The sequence below is a fragment of the Nuphar pumila genome, chromosome 12 (genome assembly GCF_984573655.1).
Source record: "Nuphar pumila chromosome 12, dmNupPumi1.hap1.1, whole genome shotgun sequence".
NCBI lineage: Eukaryota > Viridiplantae > Streptophyta > Magnoliopsida > Nymphaeales > Nymphaeaceae > Nuphar > Nuphar pumila.
In genome coordinates, this window is record NC_143260.1 from 18839429 (window position 1) to 18858363 (window position 18935).

Below are 18935 nucleotides of genomic sequence, written 5' to 3' on the forward strand. Positions count from 1 at the left end.
CTTGTAAGCCACAAGAGAACTAATATTTACATTATTTTATTATTTCTTAATTAGTTAATTATCTTGACATACAACTTAAACATTACTTAATCAATTACAAATTCAAAGGCCCCTACAATGCACAAGCATCTATGATTTTAATTTAAAATATCATAAGATTTTCGATCACCCGCCCCTACAATGCACACATCTGGTGTTTCCACATTCATTTGTTCATATATCAGGAAAACTATTACCTGTTCCATTTCTATAGTAATGCCGGTAAATCATTTTGCAACCCCTACATACATCAGTCATTACATCATGTCACATGTGCCATCATCATGCTAGTATACTTTACCACTTCAGATTTTGTCAGAATGTGTGTAAATCCAATTACACGCTCATAATTAACACAATGTACTTAGGTGATCGAATGTACACCCCAACATCATAAAAGGTTAGATATTCATGCTTATAGACCGTATTTAAAACTCGTGTACTTGCGTACAACTATTGCAAGAACTTTAAAAATCACGGTGGAATCACATGGTCTAATTATTAGCCATATACAATAACTTTATCATTTATAAAACCAATTATGATTTTTCCACAAGAATCTTACAACTTAAATAAATGATATATATGTGTGTGTATTTTGCACATATATATTGACTGTACTGTGATAGCCCACTTTCAATCCTATCGCGCACCCGTCCAACTTGTAACATTTTTTTCAATAATACACTACCGGTTACACCTATTCCTTTCCCTTATTTTTTTTTTCACATTTGTATATATATATATATATATATATATATATATATATATATATATATATATATATATATATATATATATATATATTGAATTGCAGATGAAATGTGGCATACCTCTGGCAGTCCGCAACCATTTACTTGAGATGGCCGTGGTGCACCAACAGGGTGATGCACCCAGCTGATTGCCCGATCTGAAAACAAATCAAGCTGGGGTCGGGTTGACCCCAGCCTGCTGCACCTACATGGGTGTGTTGGCTGCTGGGCACCACCACATACAATAGGATGCAGAGCCCTGCAATGCACCCCAAGGAAACAATCGGGCTGGGGGTCGAGCAGACCCCAACTGGGAATACTGGATGCAGTCACAATGCTCGGCAGGGTGCAGGATGCCCTGTCATGCCTTGTTGCTTGCTGATCGGGGTCGGCAAGCACTGGTCAAACAGGGACAGTCCTTAAAACTCAGAACCCATGTTAATTTTTTTTTTTTAAATGCAGAAACAAAAATTTGAACTCCAATATTTACCAAACTATGACAGTGCATATTAAATTTAACATACATGACAGAGCATCAGATTTAACATACATGCAGATCACACTTTAACCGAGAGCACGACTCATATTTAACAGAACAAAATATAAATCACAGAATACAAAAGTCAAATTTTATATACAAAACCATTACAAAATGCATACCCCACAGACCCATTGCATGTTAATGAATATACAAAAATGCAGCATAGCCAGGCATTGAAAAAAAAAATGTACACTTTTAAAAACATAAAAATCTATTTTTCTTCTTCTATGTTTTTTCTAATCTCACATGTACAATCAACACATCTCTAGCATGAAATAGATTATCGTACATGCATCCTATATCTATGCACCTAGGGGTGGCAAAATCTGACACGACCCGCCAACCCGCTTCTTAGCCGGGTTCGGGTTTGGCTTAAACAGGTTCATGTCATAAACGGGTTGACCCGCCTAACCCGTTTATTAAACGGGTCGGGTTTGTGTTAGGGGTATGCCAACCCGTCAACCCGGCTAACCCGTTTAATAAATGGGTTAGGCAAGTGGGTCAACCCGTTTACCCAAACCCGACCCGCCAACCCGTTTACCCGACCCGACCCGTTTATTAAACTGGTTAACCGCCCGTTTAATAAATGGGTCGGGTTCATGTTTGCCACAACCGACCCGTTTAATAAACGGGTCGGATTCGTGTTGAGGTATGCCGACCCGCCAACCCGCACCGATTGCCACCCCTATATGCACGTATGACAAATCAAAGAAAAGCTACCTTGATTGCAAGACAAAATCACAAATTTTTTTTCCTTTTAACACTGCAGGTCCCACCCTCTCACTTGTAACTTCTTCATGAATGGGGGCTCTCACCAAAGGGAGAGGAGTGGGGGATGGAAGGAGGCCATCACATGTCGTCTCTTCTCTTTTCAAGTTACTCTATTTAAGTCGTATATTATATTATATTTTATTATCATTATCATTATTATTATTTATTTTCTTTTAATGTTTTTAGAGATTTGAGAGGGTTGAGTCACCCTTTTCTCTTCCTCTAATCAAAACTCCCCAAAACGTGTACCTCCTTTTAATTTAGGTGAGGCTCACTAAGGAGGGGCCACCCACTATTTTCATTATTGGGTTGTTTCTTTAATGCTTTATCATTTGGCTAAGTTTTGTCTCACTAATATCTTAGATTAGTTTTAGAAATAAATCTATTAATACAGTTTATTATTTCTTAAGTAATCTATCAAATAACTATACTATCTACTCTTAAAAACCTTAATTTATATCTCTTATGGGATCTTGGATCCACGTTGGATCAAATCAGACCCAAACCATATGCATATCTAATGTGGATTTTGGATTCTCTTAAGATCCATATCCAAATACCAAAATCCAATCTTTTTTCTCTAATGGATTTTGATCAAGATCTAGATACTGGATCCACTTACCCTAGATAATGGATTTCAAATCTTTTTTAATCCAGATCCAAAATCAAAGTCTAAATTAATTCCAAGTTGCAAACTTAAATTTCAAGTTTTAAATTCTTTGATACCTCTCGTTCGCTCGAGCTGATGATTTTTATTAGCTTTTCAATAGATTAAATAAATACAATGCTTGAAAATTATGATATATCTTTAATTATTTATTTAACTAATTATAAAAAAATTATGGGGAAAAGCTCTGCAGAGCACGAAAAGAAGGATGTAAAGCCTAGTGGGTCCGCTCTAACCCTTCCCTTAAAGGAGAGCCAGAGGTAAAGGAAAGAGAGAAGCAGTCTCTCGGGGGTTCAGTTTGGACTTTGGATATCCAAACAGCATATTACCATTTGTTTGCAACCCGCTTGCAGATCCAATTGCATGAACAAGCGAGTCCTGCACCAGATTTGAACGGACAAGTTCTGCAAACCTGAATTCACGATCCGAATCAGATCCAGACCCTATAAGGGATCCGTTCATCCAAGTCCTTGTCCGAATTGAAATATTCTTCTCCCATCGTTGACGTGACTTCCGATCAGATCGGTTTAAGAAAACTGATCCGAACCGTTTGCATGCGATGGGGGTGTTATTGAAAAATTTTACACATTCGAAGGGTAGCTTTTTAAAATTCACCTGCTGGAAATCTCTGAGTACGCTGGAGCCCTAACCACCACATCTTCTCTGGCTCCCTCACTGTTACTATAAATACCTTTTCCGACCTCTCTCAATCCTCTGGAATCGTATTTCTGAGAGACGGTAGAGTGCAGCTCCCCTTCTCGCTCTCTGCTTTGGCTCTATTTTTGGTTAAGCTTAGTTTCGTCTCGGGATCGGAGGAGGAGAATGAGTTCGCAGATCTACAGAGCCGCTTCAAGGAGAGTGAGGACGCTTCTTTCTGCCTCCCGGAGCTCGATCCTCTCCTCCGGTGAGTTTGAACCTTTGTTTTTGCAAAATTTCGACCTAGAAATCGCCTTATTTATCTTTGCTATTGATGTTTGAGCGAACAGGATGGGGGTTCAAATAGACGTATTCTTTTCTTACTGAAACTGTTCTATTCTTTCGCTTTTTCTTCTTTAGTTATTGCCTTTTTCTGTAAATAGGATGGCCGGTACGGGATCAAAAGGATATCGCGTTTAAGTTTTTGGCTTTTCGCTGAATTTTGAACGCCTCTTTGGATTTTGTGCTCGATGTCTTTGTTTTCGAAATCACGTAGTATTCGTTTTGGTGTTTTGTTGGAGTTTTGCTTGTACTTTGCGTTTTTTTTTCATAGCCTCATGTGTTGCCTGGACCCGTTGGACCGTATCTCGTGTTTTTCTTAAAAAAATGCCTGATAGATTAAAATATTTGTTTCTTAGGTTATTATAATCGTATTGGACTTACGGCATAAATCCAACGGTTCTTTTTATCTTTATAAATCGAATCAATGCTCTCTGCAGTTTCCCATTTTATAAGATTTCTTTTGGTTCTTGAAAGTATTGAAGCATTGCTTTATTTCATAAAGTTTTGCTTTTCCACTACGGCAAACGAGAACCGAGATCGTGCTCCCCTTTTGCTCTTCGAGTGACATAAATGCGTGTTCCGCTAGTTTATATCTTTTTCCTATGCAAAGGTGTTTCAAAGGCTTACTATTGTTGATATGTGGAAATCTTCGGTCGTTTGCCCTTTTCTTGATGTTCCTAGTGAACTATTTCCTACATGGATTCAATTGTAGCCTAAGTGCAACGTTGCTTCGTTGTTTGTTTCTTCCTTTGTTTATATTGTCCTTATTGCATCGTTGCAGTACCTGCTTTTGTTTTGTCATTGTTTCTATTGTTCTCATATGCTTTTTTTTGGTGTTTCAAGGGGAACACTGTTCATTTGGGTGTGTGGACCTTTACATATTGTGATAGCTTGGCCATTTTGCTTTTGTCAACGCAGCAAGATTGTTAAAATTATGAATTATGCAGATGATGCTTCATTTTCCGTTAAATGTTATTGTTTCTCGGTTCCCTTATTGTGGACCATTTTTATGCCTATTTGTGTTGCCCTGCAACTATTGTTTGCATATTCTGTGCTCAAATTTAGCTGTTCCGAAGTGTTGCCTTGAGACGGTGAGGGGAAGATTTAGAAAAGAAAAGAGAAGAAAAGAAGAAAGGGAGCTTAAGAAGTTAAGGAAATCAAGAGTGCTTCATAGAATAGAAGCAAGGAGTCTAACATTGTCGTTGCAAAATAAGTAATCAACAACTACTTCTAAGTTGAAGAGGATCTTCAGAGTAGACGAATTTCAAGTAACAATGTGATGCAACAACGAGGGGAAGCAACCAACGGGGGGCTCCGCTTGTTTGGTAGGCGTTGTTAGTGCACGTCACCTTGTATTGGGACGTTTCAAGTTCAAAACCCAATGGTGCAGTTATATAACTGGTGGGGTCTGCCTAACCCCAGCTTGCCTATCAAAAAAACAAAAACAATGAGGGGAAGAACCGTATGTTTTCTCCTACAAAACCAATTTCTTGGAGTAGAAAACTTGGGGATTTGCCACCTCTTCTGATCAATGTCAGAATAGAATGAATCCCTTGAATTGCCGTTGGAAAACGGATGGGGCTTTTCACCTTTATACCCCTTATCCATATATTCAGTTAAAAGAGAGTCAATTAGATAAAAGATGGTATTACGTGCCTTGTTTGTAGTAGATCCCTGTAGCGGTGGATCTGGATATGGACCTTCATCGGACCACATGGATGTAACTTTAGGACTTGGTTAGAGCACGTAACTAGCTGGATCAGGCATAGATCTTACCCATTTCCAGGGAAGTTCTATGAGACCCAAATCGTGATTTTGTAGTCAGGTTATGATGCGGTTTGTCCTTCATCACATGCTCCTAGGGTTTTGCTTATTTCTTCTGCTTCATCTTTTTTTAGATGTGAATCTTGTTCAATCCCTCTTGGAAGACTCTTTGTCTGTTGGCAGTAGCGGGGTTGGGGGTGCGGGCTTCGGGTTTGTGAAGTTGAGGATCATTGGTGGGGGGCACGCAGGCAGAGCGTGGTTGGTTTAATGTAACGTCACATGATTCTTCAACCATTTCATCCATTATATATTCTGCTAGTTATTTAGTTCTTTTTCAGGGCTTCTTTATGGTTGTAGTATGCTGACTGGGTTCTATAGTCATCTTTCTTGCCTCTGCTGTTGAATGATTTGCTATGTTTTTGATCCTTGTTTTTGACCTGTTTGGAACTTCCCTTTTCTGAGTATTGCTTTCAACTGCTTTGAACCAGATCAATTTTGAAAACCTATTTTCTTGTATACGTTCTTTTACAATATTCATCTTCTTGTTTTTGGTATGTACTATGGTAATCCTGTGACCTCCCAAACAATAGAATGTCTTGTTTACCTAAGTGTTCATATTGGTCTCCCTCGCTCCTCCCCGTATGTTTCTGCTGCTTCCATTGTTGTCCCTAGTGAACATGTGACTTCCTGGCCATGCATCGTTGCATTGACTGTTGCACTTTCTGCTGTTAATGTACAGGTAAAGTTATGAGAGTTGTGCCTGTGCTGATTAGTTATTTTCTGTTGTTTCTGGCTTGCAGAAGGGCGGGCAGTAGCAGTAGCAACTGCTACTTGTTTTAGAGGAAGGATATCTACTCTGGCTTCGAGTTATCAGCAATCAGAAGCCAGGAGTACCTCAAGGGGATGGGTTTCTGGAGCCCTACTTCTTCCTATAACAGGTTTTGTATAAATTTCCTGTATCATGTGCTAACAGAAACCAAAGAAAAGAAAAACTAATTTTGTCTTTATTTATTTATTTCTGTCCCCTTTTCCTCTGAGGTGCTTTATCTGAATCACTGGGAGTTACATGAACTTTTCTTCTAAATCTTTGACATTAATAAAATTTAAAGAAGAATGCATGTCAAATTTATATCCTCATTGAAAATCCTGGAGCAGTAATTGTATATTTTAGTTTTTTAGTATTGATTCAAGATTCAGGACATTGACAATGTTGAGAATGTTTGTTGTAAGGAACTTGGATCGAGTTGTGTGACTAGTTGATGCTCTGGCATGCCCAGGACAGTTAGCGTTCCCATTTTAAAGATTTAGTTTATTGTGGTTAACTCATCCTGACTGCCCGAGTGATCATCTTTGTCTTCTATGTTGAGTTTATGGGGTGAAGCCGTGAAGGTCATGTCGTGTATCATTGGCCTGCACATTTTTGATGTACAATGATTCTGCCTTAGTTTGGCCTTTATCCTGCATTTTCAGGCATTATTTTTATGTCTTCAGTTACAAATTAGTTCAAGAGTAATGCTTGACCATGTTGGGTGAGCCAGTGAATTGGATAATCTGATCTTCAAAATCAAAGAATCGTCTTTGTCTTCTATGTCCAGTTTATGGGGTGAAGCCATAAAGGTCATGTTGAGTATCATTGGTCTGCATATTTTTGGTGTACCATAAATAATGCTGGCTTATTTTGGCCTTTATTCCTGCATTTTCAGGAATTATTTTTGTCTTCAGTTGAAAATTATTTCAAGAGTAATGCTTACCATGTTGGGTGAGCCAGTGAATTGGATAATCTGATCTTGAGAATCAAAGGATCATCTTTTATTGGCCATTTTATGCTCTTAATTTCTGCATGAAATGTGGGCTATGTAGTCAAAAGCCCCGACTAGTCTGCCTAGTCGGTGTAGGCGCAAGTAAAACACCTAGGCTTTGCAATTCCTAGGTGGGTACCTTAAAAGATACCAATTTTGCGGACTAGGCACCTAGATGGTGACTAAGCTGCCTCTGCCTAGGCATGAGGGCAGTTTAGTCATTTATTATTCCTATATATATTTGGTTATTTTTTGTATTTATATAATTATATATATGTGCATGTGTTTGTGTGATTTGTTTTGTGAAATCATGAAAACATGCTTAGTTATTATATATATATGTGTGTTTGTGTGTGCTACTTTGCTTTTGGGATTTTTTCTGTGAAACATTGAAAGCATGTGCAATTATGTGTGTGCTACTTTTCTTTTGGGTTTTTTTCTGTAAAACATTGAAAGCATGTACAATTAATTTTAATTGATTATATTTTTTATATATGTGCATGTTACTTTGTTTCTGATGATTTTTTTATAAAAGCCTGAAAGTATGTTTAGTATTATGAATTGTGTAATATGTTATTTATATATGTATGTGTTATTGTGCTTCTGTGAAAGGTTGAAAGCATATTTTGTTGATTATACTGAATATGTTACGAATAATTGATATATATATATATATATTTATGTGTGTGTACAATTATATATATGTATATTAATATATTTTCTGAAAGCATGTGTAATTTTGTACTTGTGTAATGAAAACATCTTATTAGTAAAAGAATTAAACATATTTTTATGTATATTTTGCACACTTTTTTATATTTTAAGTGGGGTATCGACTAGTCCGACTAGTCTCACCTAGTCCTCGACTAGTCTTTTAAGGGGTCTACCGACTAGCGCTTTTGACTACATAGAATGTGGGATATATGACTTATTTATGTGTTTTGATTTTCAAAGATAATGGGCTAATTGAAGCCACTTAAGCATCTTCTTCATGTTGTTATCCTCTTGCTGATTGAAGTTCTTTATTCATGCTAATCTTATTGGCATCAGTTGGTACTTGAGTTCTGCTTGATGCATCTTGAAACTGGTGCATTCTTTGTGTAAAAGCAATTCTTCTTGATCTTTTGCATGTGAATTTTGGTGTTTTAACTGTTAATTTTTTGACATCTTTTTTTTTGTAGCCTTTCATTTTTAATTCTTTTATATCTTTATAATGGATGAAAGGACATGATGACTTTAAAGTAAAAGGTTTGAGCTGGCAAACTATGATGGTAGTGATTGAATTAAGTGCGGAGGAGGGTGGAAGAGGGCCCCTGCCCTTGCTCAAGTATTGCATGGAGGCTCTCGCAACCTCTTCCACACAAGCTATGAATGCATATGTATGGGCTGGAAAGAAAAGGCGGGGGCTACTGTTTTAGTTGTGACTGCTAGCCTAGACTTTCCCCTACAGCAATCCCTTCACCCACTATTTTCATTTCTTTCTGCCATCAAGTTTTCCACGTTGATAATACCTTCTTTCTGATCCTTTCTTGATATTACATTTGCACTTGGTTGTTTATTTACAATGAATGCTCTAGGCTTATGTGACTCGGATGAACTTAAAGAACATCTGTGTCTAGAGGCTGGTCAATTCTCTGTGACTTGTACTGAATCAGTTCTAAACCTGGATAACCTGCATCTTGACTTGAAACTGTGGACTTCTTAAATTTTAATCTATTTGAGTCCTTCTCTCGTTAGAAATTTAGACAAGGTGACTTTGTGAGGATTTTATGTGGACTCTCAACTTGTATTTAGCTATGCAAATGGTTCCGAGTCTCATTCATATATCAATTTTGTTTGATGTCCATGTCGCTAGTCTGCTGTTCTTGTTCTCACAAGTTCGTGAACACCAACATTCCCACTGTGCAAAAACAATGATGTTTCATTGAAATCTATTTCTTATCTTGCTCATAAAATCTGCTGTCTTGTGTGCACTGATTTCTTATTTCATAGGTAGACTTGATTTCTTTATTGAAAAAAAGCTGATCTCTCTTGAATAAGAGAAAAGTTACTGTTTTTGATCCCTCATTTTGAATGACTATGCGAGTTTTTTATTGCCATAAGTTTTTAAAATAGTTGTTAAATATTTATAAGATGATCTTTTGCCAAATTTATATGTAAAATAGGTAAATTCAAAATGCCCAGCATACCTGTGTGGATACAAGTACTTCAAGGTGTTGATGCTGGGTATTTCTGAGTGCTGCCATACATACATACATATACATGTTTTTATATTTTTATATATGCTTCATATGTATATATTTCAAATGTATATGCATATGCACATGCATACCCACCTGTCAAAAAAAGAACTATTTTTTTATAGTGAAAACTGCCCTTTCCTACCTACTGTGCCCAAGTGGTGTCGTACAGCTATACTCACATTCATTCAACATAGTTGTCTATGCTCATTGAAGCTTTAGAAGAATCTATTGCATTAATATCAATGGAGCATGTTGATGATAAAAAGGAAAAGGGTCAAATGGGAAATTCTGGTCTAAAATGTGAGCTGATAACAAGCATAAATCTAATGCCTCGGATAAGGAAAACAGGAACAGGTGGCTTCTATGTCGCATGTGTGTGAGTACGGAGGGTATGATATGCCATGTTCGAAAAATGTGGGTACGGGGACATGGCTATATATATATATATAATGTGTGTGTATTTTAATTGTAAAAGAAAAAAAGGGGTAAAATGAAATTTTTTAAAACATAAAAGGGTGTAAAAGAAAAAGAAGGGGTAAAGTAAAATTGCTTACCACCTCTCTCTCTCTCTCTACACACACACACACACGAAGGAGGTGGAGGACCCCATACCTCTCTCTCTCTCTCCCGGTACGTTTGGTGTACCCTCTCTCTCTCTCTCTTTCGATTCCCCCAACCTAGGTCAATGCCCAAAACAAAAAATGAGAGAGGCGGGTAAACCGGAGAGAGAGAGAGAGAGAGAGAGAGAGAGAGAGAGAGAGAGAGAGAGAGAGAGAGAGAGAGAGAGAGAGAGTACCAGGTCATCGGGGAGAGGGGGGAGGGAGACGAGAGAGAGAGGGGGGGTTATCGTGGTGATGGGGGACCAAAATAGTCTCACCCCTTTGACCACAGGTCAAACATCATCCATTTTTTTTGCCCGACCCAACACTTACATGGACGCAACCCACGGTGTACCCACATGCCGTGCGGTACCCGTGTCTTGCCGTGTCGACACAGGTACGACACCCCATATGGAGTGTTCGTGTGACATAGGTCCTTCAACAAACATATAATGTAAATGGTCATGTCACTAGATGCAATTTCGGATTGATTTGGAGCATTGATCTGGTGTATGGAATGTCTATGCTGGAGGTTCCAAGACCTTATAACATGCTAAAGACTATTTTAGGATTGTTTTGTGTAGATGTTGAAATTTGATTGGGTAAATGGGTGAAGCCCCCATTTGCTTGTATCTTTTTGTGCTTTTTCTCATTTGAATTGGGCTGATTGCATTATTTTTGTCTATTTCTCAACGGTATCAGAATCGAGGTTGCCAGACTAGGAAACAGAAGCAGAAAACGATACAGGAAGCGGAAGTGAGAAGTGATGCATTTTAAAATGTATAGGAAACGGGAAGCGGGGAATAAAAAAAGAATATAAGAATTGAATGGGAATCAAAATGAAACACAAATAAAAACTAAAATAAAAGTGACAAATATTAAATTTCATGTTTTTTAGTGTAAGAATTAAATTTTTAGCAAAATCTAAAAATGATGACTACCAATTTAGAGAAAACACATGGAAGTGAGTGAAAAGAGTGATAGAAAACACATACTAAACAAGAAAAGTTAAGAGAACATATAAGAAGAATAGATGAAGCATATGAAAAGCATAGGAGAAGCGTGGGGGAATCAAGGTTTTCATCAAGTTTCGGATGAGAGGAGTATCGTGCTTCCGAAGTGAGCTTCCTACCTATCTAAGAAACTTTCGGTAACTCTGATTAGAATCTCCCATTCTAGAAGTGCTTAGAGAAAGGATAAATTCTTGTAGTTGTGAAGGTTTATGAGAGTTTTGAGTGAATAGTCAAGCCCACATTAACTGGGTTCTCTCTGCTTTGCTTTGGGATGTGACCGATGTCAATGGGTCGGGTTTGGTTCAGACCCAGGTGGAACCAGACGTTGACCAGATTTTCGGGTATGGTATCAGGTCCGAACTCGGGTCTAATTGGGTTTACTATAAGAAACCATACCCGGACCCGATAAAAACTACATGAACCAGACTCGGACCATACCCGGTAAAATAATATTTTTTTATCATTTTTACATTGAAAAATTGTGGGTCTTAATCAAAACTCGGATCTGTCCCAGGTCTGGTGTAAAATTTCACAAACTATACCCGGGTCCATGTATTAATTGGACCTTTGGGTCCGGACCTGGATCTTAATTGGGTCTTCTTATTTGTCACCATACTTGGACCCTATAAGGTTCGGTCTGGGTCGGGTCCAGGTAAAACAGACCCGTTGACACCCCTACCTATGACTAGGGGTGTCAACGGGTCAGGTTTGATTCGGACCCAGGTGGAACTAAACTTGGACCAGATTTTCCTGTATGGTATCGGGTCCAGACCCGGGTCTACTATAAGAGAAACCATATACATGAACCATACCCGGACCATACCCGGTAAAGTAATATTTTTTTTATCATTTTTACATTGAAAATTTGGGGGTCTTAATCAGAACTCAGGTCGGGTCCGGGTCTGGTATAAAATTTCACATATTATACCCGGGTCCATGTATTAATTGGACCTTCGGGTCCGAGCCCGGGTCTTAATCGGGTCTTCTTATTTTTCGCCATACCCGGACCCTATAGGGTTTGGTTCGGGTGGCTCCGGGTAAACCCGACCCATTGACACCCCTACCTAGGACCCATCACTCATCCCAGCATGCTGAGATAGGCAACAGACAAGCATGGTGATTATGGATAAGACACTGTAATGGCAGGATCTGAGATTCTGATATGGGATCTTGAAAGACTGAGCATTTAGTGGCACTGCAGGCTCTTTCTTCAGATGTATGCAACTGTACCAGTTTGCTGATATGGTTATGGGCTTACTGCCTCTAGTTCTCACATTTATGATTAGTGGCCCTATGCAGTCAGTAATATTTAGAAAAGGAGTTATGTTTCGGTGAAAACATATATAGATCAGTGGTTATGATACAGTTTAAAGAGGTTTGTAGAAGGCACATTCCCATCTCATGTCAATGTAGTGCATTTGTGTGTACAGTGTAACGCAGGTTTGGCTGGTGTTGATGATGACTATGAAGGTCAGTAGCTTTTCCAAAGTGGTCATTGTGCTCGACATTTTTTCTTTTCTTGGGTCCTCTATATTGAGTAAAGAAGAATTATATGATTATTTATTAGAGATGTTTTCCTTGATTGCATTGCTAAGGTGGTTAGTGTATTAGCTGACTATATGAGTTGGGAGGAGTGCCTCTATGGGGATGAGCCAGGGCTAGATCCACTTATGTTTTTGACTTATTCAGCTTCGCCTGGGGTGCCTCTTCTTCTCCATTTCCTTTGTGACATCATCTTGTCAACATGGCTTACTTTTTTGTGCGTGCGCTTGTTGACTTGATGCTGATGCATCTGATTTGGATTTGGCGCATGGATCAAATTCAACCACAAGCTTATTTGCTTTACTCCTTGGTAACAATTGATGCACATTGTCATTGTTTTGGAATTGGGATCCATTTAGAAGTTAAAACATAACAATTGATGTGGCTTGTAAATTCTCCAGTAATCATATTATTGCACTCTTTATATGAGAAACATTTCAGGATCCAATTTGATATAACTGGTAAATTTTCCAGTATATCACATTGTTGCACTCTTTATATATTAATTATTAAACATTCAGGATCCATTTTGTTTTCTCTCTCCATTTCATGACTGTAACCTGATTTATTCTTTTATTTCTTTACTTCTCCAGCATACATGCTTCAAGATCGGCCTGCACAAGCTGCAGAGGTACTTCATCCTTGTGTTTCTGGAGTACTTATTGCTAAATGTCTTCCTTCTGCCTATATAACTTTTATGATATACTATATTGCAGATGGAGCACACTTTTATTGCCATCAAGCCAGATGGAGTGCAAAGAGGCCTGGTAAAGTCAATAGTCATTTTAACTTCTATCGGTTGCTTTTATGCATCAGTCCTTTTGAAAACTTTGATCAGTTCATATTATTTTTCATTTTGACATCTTTTATTCTATTTGGGCTTTGGCTGTTCACACAAATTAGGCCTCGCCTTTGGTTGCACACATTCCTGTTATAACTCTTGACAGATATTAGGAACTGGCCTATCTTTGCCTTTTTGGTTTATGCCTCGAAACATTTGGTGGGAGCTCCATTGAAAGCTAATTGATTTTCTTTTAAGTTCACAAAGGCTGTAGGGTTTGGCACTTGTATGATTGGTTATTATCCACAATAACGGTTTTCTAATTTGCCATGTCTTATGTAATCACACACACACACACACACACTATATATATATATATATATATATATATATATATATATATATATATATATATATATATATAGAGAGAGAGAGAGAGAGAGAGAGAGAGAGAGAGAGAGAGAGAGAGAGAGAGAGAGAGAGGTGGTAACTTTTCTAGCTAATCACAGTGCTAACCAGGCTTTTAAATGTTTTTTCCATGTTTTCCTTAAATCTAACCATACAGATGCATTCTACATGATTGATTATATAGGAATCGACTCTTGGATCATCCGATTCCGATATTCAGGTAGGTTTTTATAGGGTTTAAAAAATCGATTGTCTAAGATTTTCCTAAATATTCAAGTCTTAAAAAATCATGTTTTTCATCGAAAAAACATGATCCAAGTGCTGTTTCCTAGTAAATCGACTGTGCTGAACACCTGTATGGTCAGATTAAGTCATACATGGGGAAAAACCTTCGAAAACCCGGTTAACATGGTGGTTAGCGGTTACCACCTTATATATATATATATATATATATATATATATATATATATATATATATATATATATATATATATATATATATATATATATATATATATATATATAGGTCAACCCGTAAGAGTGGACGGCCTTAATGCTGGACGTGCGTCGAACGTGCATCAAGCATTCGGAAAAACAAGAATTAGTGGTAGTCGCAACCCTTCGAAAGCCCGGTTAACATGGTGGTTAGCGGCTACCACCTTATATATATATATATATATATATATATATATATATATATATATATATATATATATATATATATAGGTCAATCCGTAAGAGTGGACAGCCTTAATGCTGGGCGTGCGTCGAACGTGCATCATTCATTCGAAAAAAACGAGAATTAGTGGCGGTCGCGACCGCTGCTAATTGTTGTTTTCACTTAAAAAAATGCCTGCCACTGATCCGTGCGTGATCAGGGGCGGACATTTATCCGATAGCAATGGACGATTGGGTTACTATATATATTGTTGGGACAAGGTTCTTTGGTCATCAAAAGGCAATTTTACCTAATCTTTTGAAGGCTATTTTGTGATTTAACTTAAGAAATCCTCCCCCTCATGCCGTTCAAGTTTCATTGCAAATGGAGAAATTTGTTATAGATCTAAGTCCCTGGTCTAACTCAAATTTTTTTCTTAGGTAAAAATGGATTATTTTTGCTAGTTCTTTCTTCATATGGATGTTGTTAATGTCCATGGATTTTAGTGGGATGTTGTTAATATGACAGTATGACTTTAAAATTCAATAAGGGTTTAATTCATCAATAGTTACCACTAAGGTAACAAATAGTTCTATAAAACATAAAGAGGTTCTTAGAAGTTCTTTGGTAATGGAGGAAATATTCTAATGTTTATTTAATGAAAATCCTTGTGGAGGACCTCTTACAGCAATGAGAAACAAAATGAGATTGAAATGCTTAATGTTAACATCAGATAAATCTTGTGTTTGTATGTGAAAATTTCACTTCTTGTTGTGTTGGTTATTTTCTCTTTGGAAAACCAGACTATATTAACGTTCTTGGGATGTTGTTATGTGTACATATTTTTCGGTTTATTCTAATACTTCTTTTCTATTGCCTTAAAAATGAAAGGAAAGAAAGGAGATTCAACCTTTCTACCTTGTATACTCAATAGTGAGGAATAGGACTGTGAGTGTTATTTTTATAGTTGGATTATAATGACCTTAATCAGGGTAATTACAAATGATCTTTTAAACTTCACCAAATTACAACATACCATAAAAGGGACGAACCACATAATGAATACAGTGATGCAATAATTACAGTACCAACACTGCTTAATACATTCTAGTTTGAATAATGAAAATGCCCCTGGTGACAATCAATTATTGAATGCCATTGAAGCTATGTCACATAGGTGCGGGTGTGGCGGTGCGGCACTTTAAAAAAACTTTGGGTGCGGAGGTGTGGGAGGGTGTATATATATATATATATATATATATATATATATATATATATATATATATATATATATATATATATATAACAGTTAACAGCAGTAACACTAATTTTTAACAGTATTTTTTTTTGAGTCCAGATTTGGACATTTATGACCTTGGGTGCATTGACCGCACCCAGGGTCGGCTTGACTGCACCGAATGCCGCACCCGCACCCGAGTCGTGTCGCGTCGACACGGGTGCGGCACCCTGTTGGACGAATCCCTGTGACATAGCATTGAAGGTAGCGATTAGCTTAAAGATTCACCATGGTGTTTGAGGGGCAAAAATATTTGGTGAACTTGTTACCACCTGTTAATGGCTATGGGTTTTAGCAGCAGCCTTTTTACAACTAAATTAAAAGAAAGCTTCTATTTTGGTCTATTGATCTTCTTGTCTTAACCAATCAAGCTTTAATTCAGATTCGTTTGTTTAGATTGCAGAAATCATTGACCGTTTTGAGCGCAAAGGGTTCAAACTTGTGGCCATTAAACTGGTGATTCCAACAAAGGATTTTGCTGAAAAACATTACCATGATCTCAAGGAGAGGCCTTTCTTCAACGGGCTATGCAATTTCCTCAGCTCAGGTCCAGTGCTTGCCATGGTTAGTCACAATCATAATTTTCTTTTTTTATTAGTGTTTTAGGTTAAAATTTCCAAATGGAGTAATCTGTGTTGTTTTGAGCTGGGTATGGCCTTTCTTGGTGCTCCATGGGTGTCTTTCGGACTTTGGATGTATGTGGTTATCCAGAAAAGTGGGATATGGTCGACTTTCTTATATGATATCCAAGCCTTTGTATGGGATGTAATTGTCATGGTGACTGGGGACTCTAAATCACATGATTTCCCTGTGAAATATCATTGTAATCAATTCTTGCATCCTTTTGGAAATATTGTTTTGCCACTTTTGGAAATTTAATGTGATCCCCAGTTCTTTATTTTTCTACTTTTTTTCATTTTGCTTTTTCAGGGAAGATTTAATTTGTTTTTCCATCAAGCAGATGGGCTATTATTAAGCTAGGTTGAAAATTGTAGTCATGTCACTGCCTGAATTTTTACTTCAAATGCTGATGACATACTTTCCATCAATTTTATCTTTTCAATAGGCTTATATTTGTTCCTGTAGGTTTGGGAAGGGGAAGGAGTTATAAAGTATGGCCGGAAGCTTATTGGAGCCACTGATCCCCAGAAATCGGAGCCTGGAACAATTAGAGGTGACCTTGCTGTTGTTGTTGGACGGTATGTTTCTGAACAAATTAAAATCTCTGTTTATTTAAACACCTTTGAGGCCAGTTGTTCTATCTCGTGAATTTGTTGGGGTGAAGTGGGACATGGATGGGTCTTCGGTTTGTAGGGGTTGCACTGCTTAAATTCTTCCTTAACCCTGATTAAGGTGCAAGCTGGGTGTCCTAGTTCCTGCTACTTCAACTCAGAGCTGGTCCATGTTTGGTTTAGTTCCCTTGTCTTGAGTTAGACTTAGAACCATAGTCACAAATATTGGCTAAAATGACCTAAACAAGAAAAAGTGTTTTAAACACAGTATTTTTTAAAATATCATCAAAACTAAATTTATCATGATATTGTCACATTCTCATTGCAAAGATTTTAGAACACAAGGAACTTTTAACAATAATATTCAGGAAAAAAGGGCAATGACTTCAATGGATGTGGTGAGGAGTTCTTTTTTTATAATAAGATAATAACACAAGGGTCTCTCTCTCTCTCTCTCCCTCCTGTGATTCTCAGCTTGTCAATGCCACCCACTCTTTTTTGTGTTTAGTGGTTTAATAAATTTTAAAAAAATTATATAACGGATTTTTTTTTCTGAGAAAACCAATGTTTCTAAAATATTCCAAGATTTTCCCATGCATATTAAATCCCGAGAATGAGATTTGTGATTATGGATGGAACATTGGTGAGCAATGTGTGCTTCCGTTAGACAGTAGCTAGGGTTGGAGACTTTGGATATTTGTTTGCTTCCAGGAAGTAGGTCAATTTGGCTTACTGGGCTAACTTGGCTACAGTCTTGGGCCGTAAGGCTTGTACTTTTTCTGGCCTAAATGACCAAATCACAGGGTGGGACCCAGCATGAAATGGGTCTGCTTGCATTTAAGCACTAGTGCTTCATGTTCTGTGCCCTTGGCTGGCATTGCTTTGTGCGTGTGAAAGCAGTGGCAGGAATATCTGGAAATCCACTTTTGTGATCTGAATGTTACCTTCATCCGTAGATGGCATTTGACATTTTAGAAGCTAGACAACTAATTCTGGTCTACGTGTTCCAGGGAGAAGGTTCCATTAGTTTGATCCCAAAGTACAAACATTCAGAACTATTCTATTCTACAGTTTTGCTTGGTTTTTCCGTCTCTGTTTTTTTGCTTTTGAATGTTTATGATTCTTTACAAATTTGGTCAACAGGAACATCATTCATGGAAGCGATGGCCCAGAGACCGCAAAGGATGAGATCAACCTTTGGTTCAAGCCAGAGGAACTTGTTAGTTATACCAGTAATGCAGATAAATGGGTCTATGGCAGCAACTGAGTGGCAGATTTCCTCTTTAAATCATTATAATTGTTATTAGTAGCACCATTTATCCAGAGCCTTGGTGAGTTCATGTTCTCCGGCCAGCAAAGCTGGTTACCGTTGAGGAAAGGAAGGTCTAGTGTTAAGAAGCCTTCATCACTAATAAATCAAGGTTTTGATGTAATAACATGCCTTTTTGATATTTTAAAGTATTTTTGACTCTGCTTATTCAGTATAATGTAAAACACAATAAGATTTGAGCAAAGAGGTTTATGGCCGAAAACATTAAGGCATGATGATCAAAATTTACCTACCTTTTTTTCTTCATATTTTTACTTGTTTGAACTTAGTCTTAAGTTGTCTTGAGTAAAAGCCGTTGCGGCAAACTGAGAAATATTCAACCATGCATATTTTCATTTGGTTTAGTTTTATAACTAAACTATATTTCAAGTGGTCCACTTTCTGAACCTAGACAACATGAGTACAAGAGTTTTAACTCGGAATTACAAAGACCAAATTTTATTAGGCGGTATAAATTTTGTTTTGATCAAATTACAGTGAGGAAACATATGAAAATTTAAAAGTAGATGTGCATATGTATT

General features: G+C 37.5%; 1 protein-coding gene across 1 annotated transcript; it reads left to right on the forward strand.

Moving 5' to 3' along the window:
* The first annotated feature begins 3481 nt into the window (after positions 1-3481).
* Positions 3482-18638, forward strand: LOC149820198 (nucleoside diphosphate kinase 3-like). The gene is made up of 7 exons (XM_089982388.1): positions 3482-3674; positions 6313-6450; positions 13302-13339; positions 13425-13475; positions 16249-16416; positions 16939-17051; positions 18228-18638. Exons 1-7 carry the CDS (start codon positions 3593-3595, stop codon positions 18349-18351), a joined length of 714 nt encoding a protein of 237 aa, XP_089838514.1. The 5' UTR covers positions 3482-3592; the 3' UTR covers positions 18352-18638.
* Positions 18639-18935: the final 297 nt, after the last annotated feature.

Excerpts from the sequence above, each read along its gene's own strand:
- LOC149820198 (XM_089982388.1), top strand. The coding sequence starts at position 3,593 with ATGAGTTCGCAGATCTACAGAGCCGCTTCAAGGAGAGTGAGGACGCTT. Across the intron at positions 13,340-13,424 it reads GGCCTGCACAAGCTGCAGAG|ATGGAGCACACTTTTATTGC; the intron begins GTACTTCATCCT and ends ACTATATTGCAG. Across the intron at positions 17,052-18,227 it reads CTTGCTGTTGTTGTTGGACG|GAACATCATTCATGGAAGCG; the intron begins GTATGTTTCTGA and ends TTTGGTCAACAG.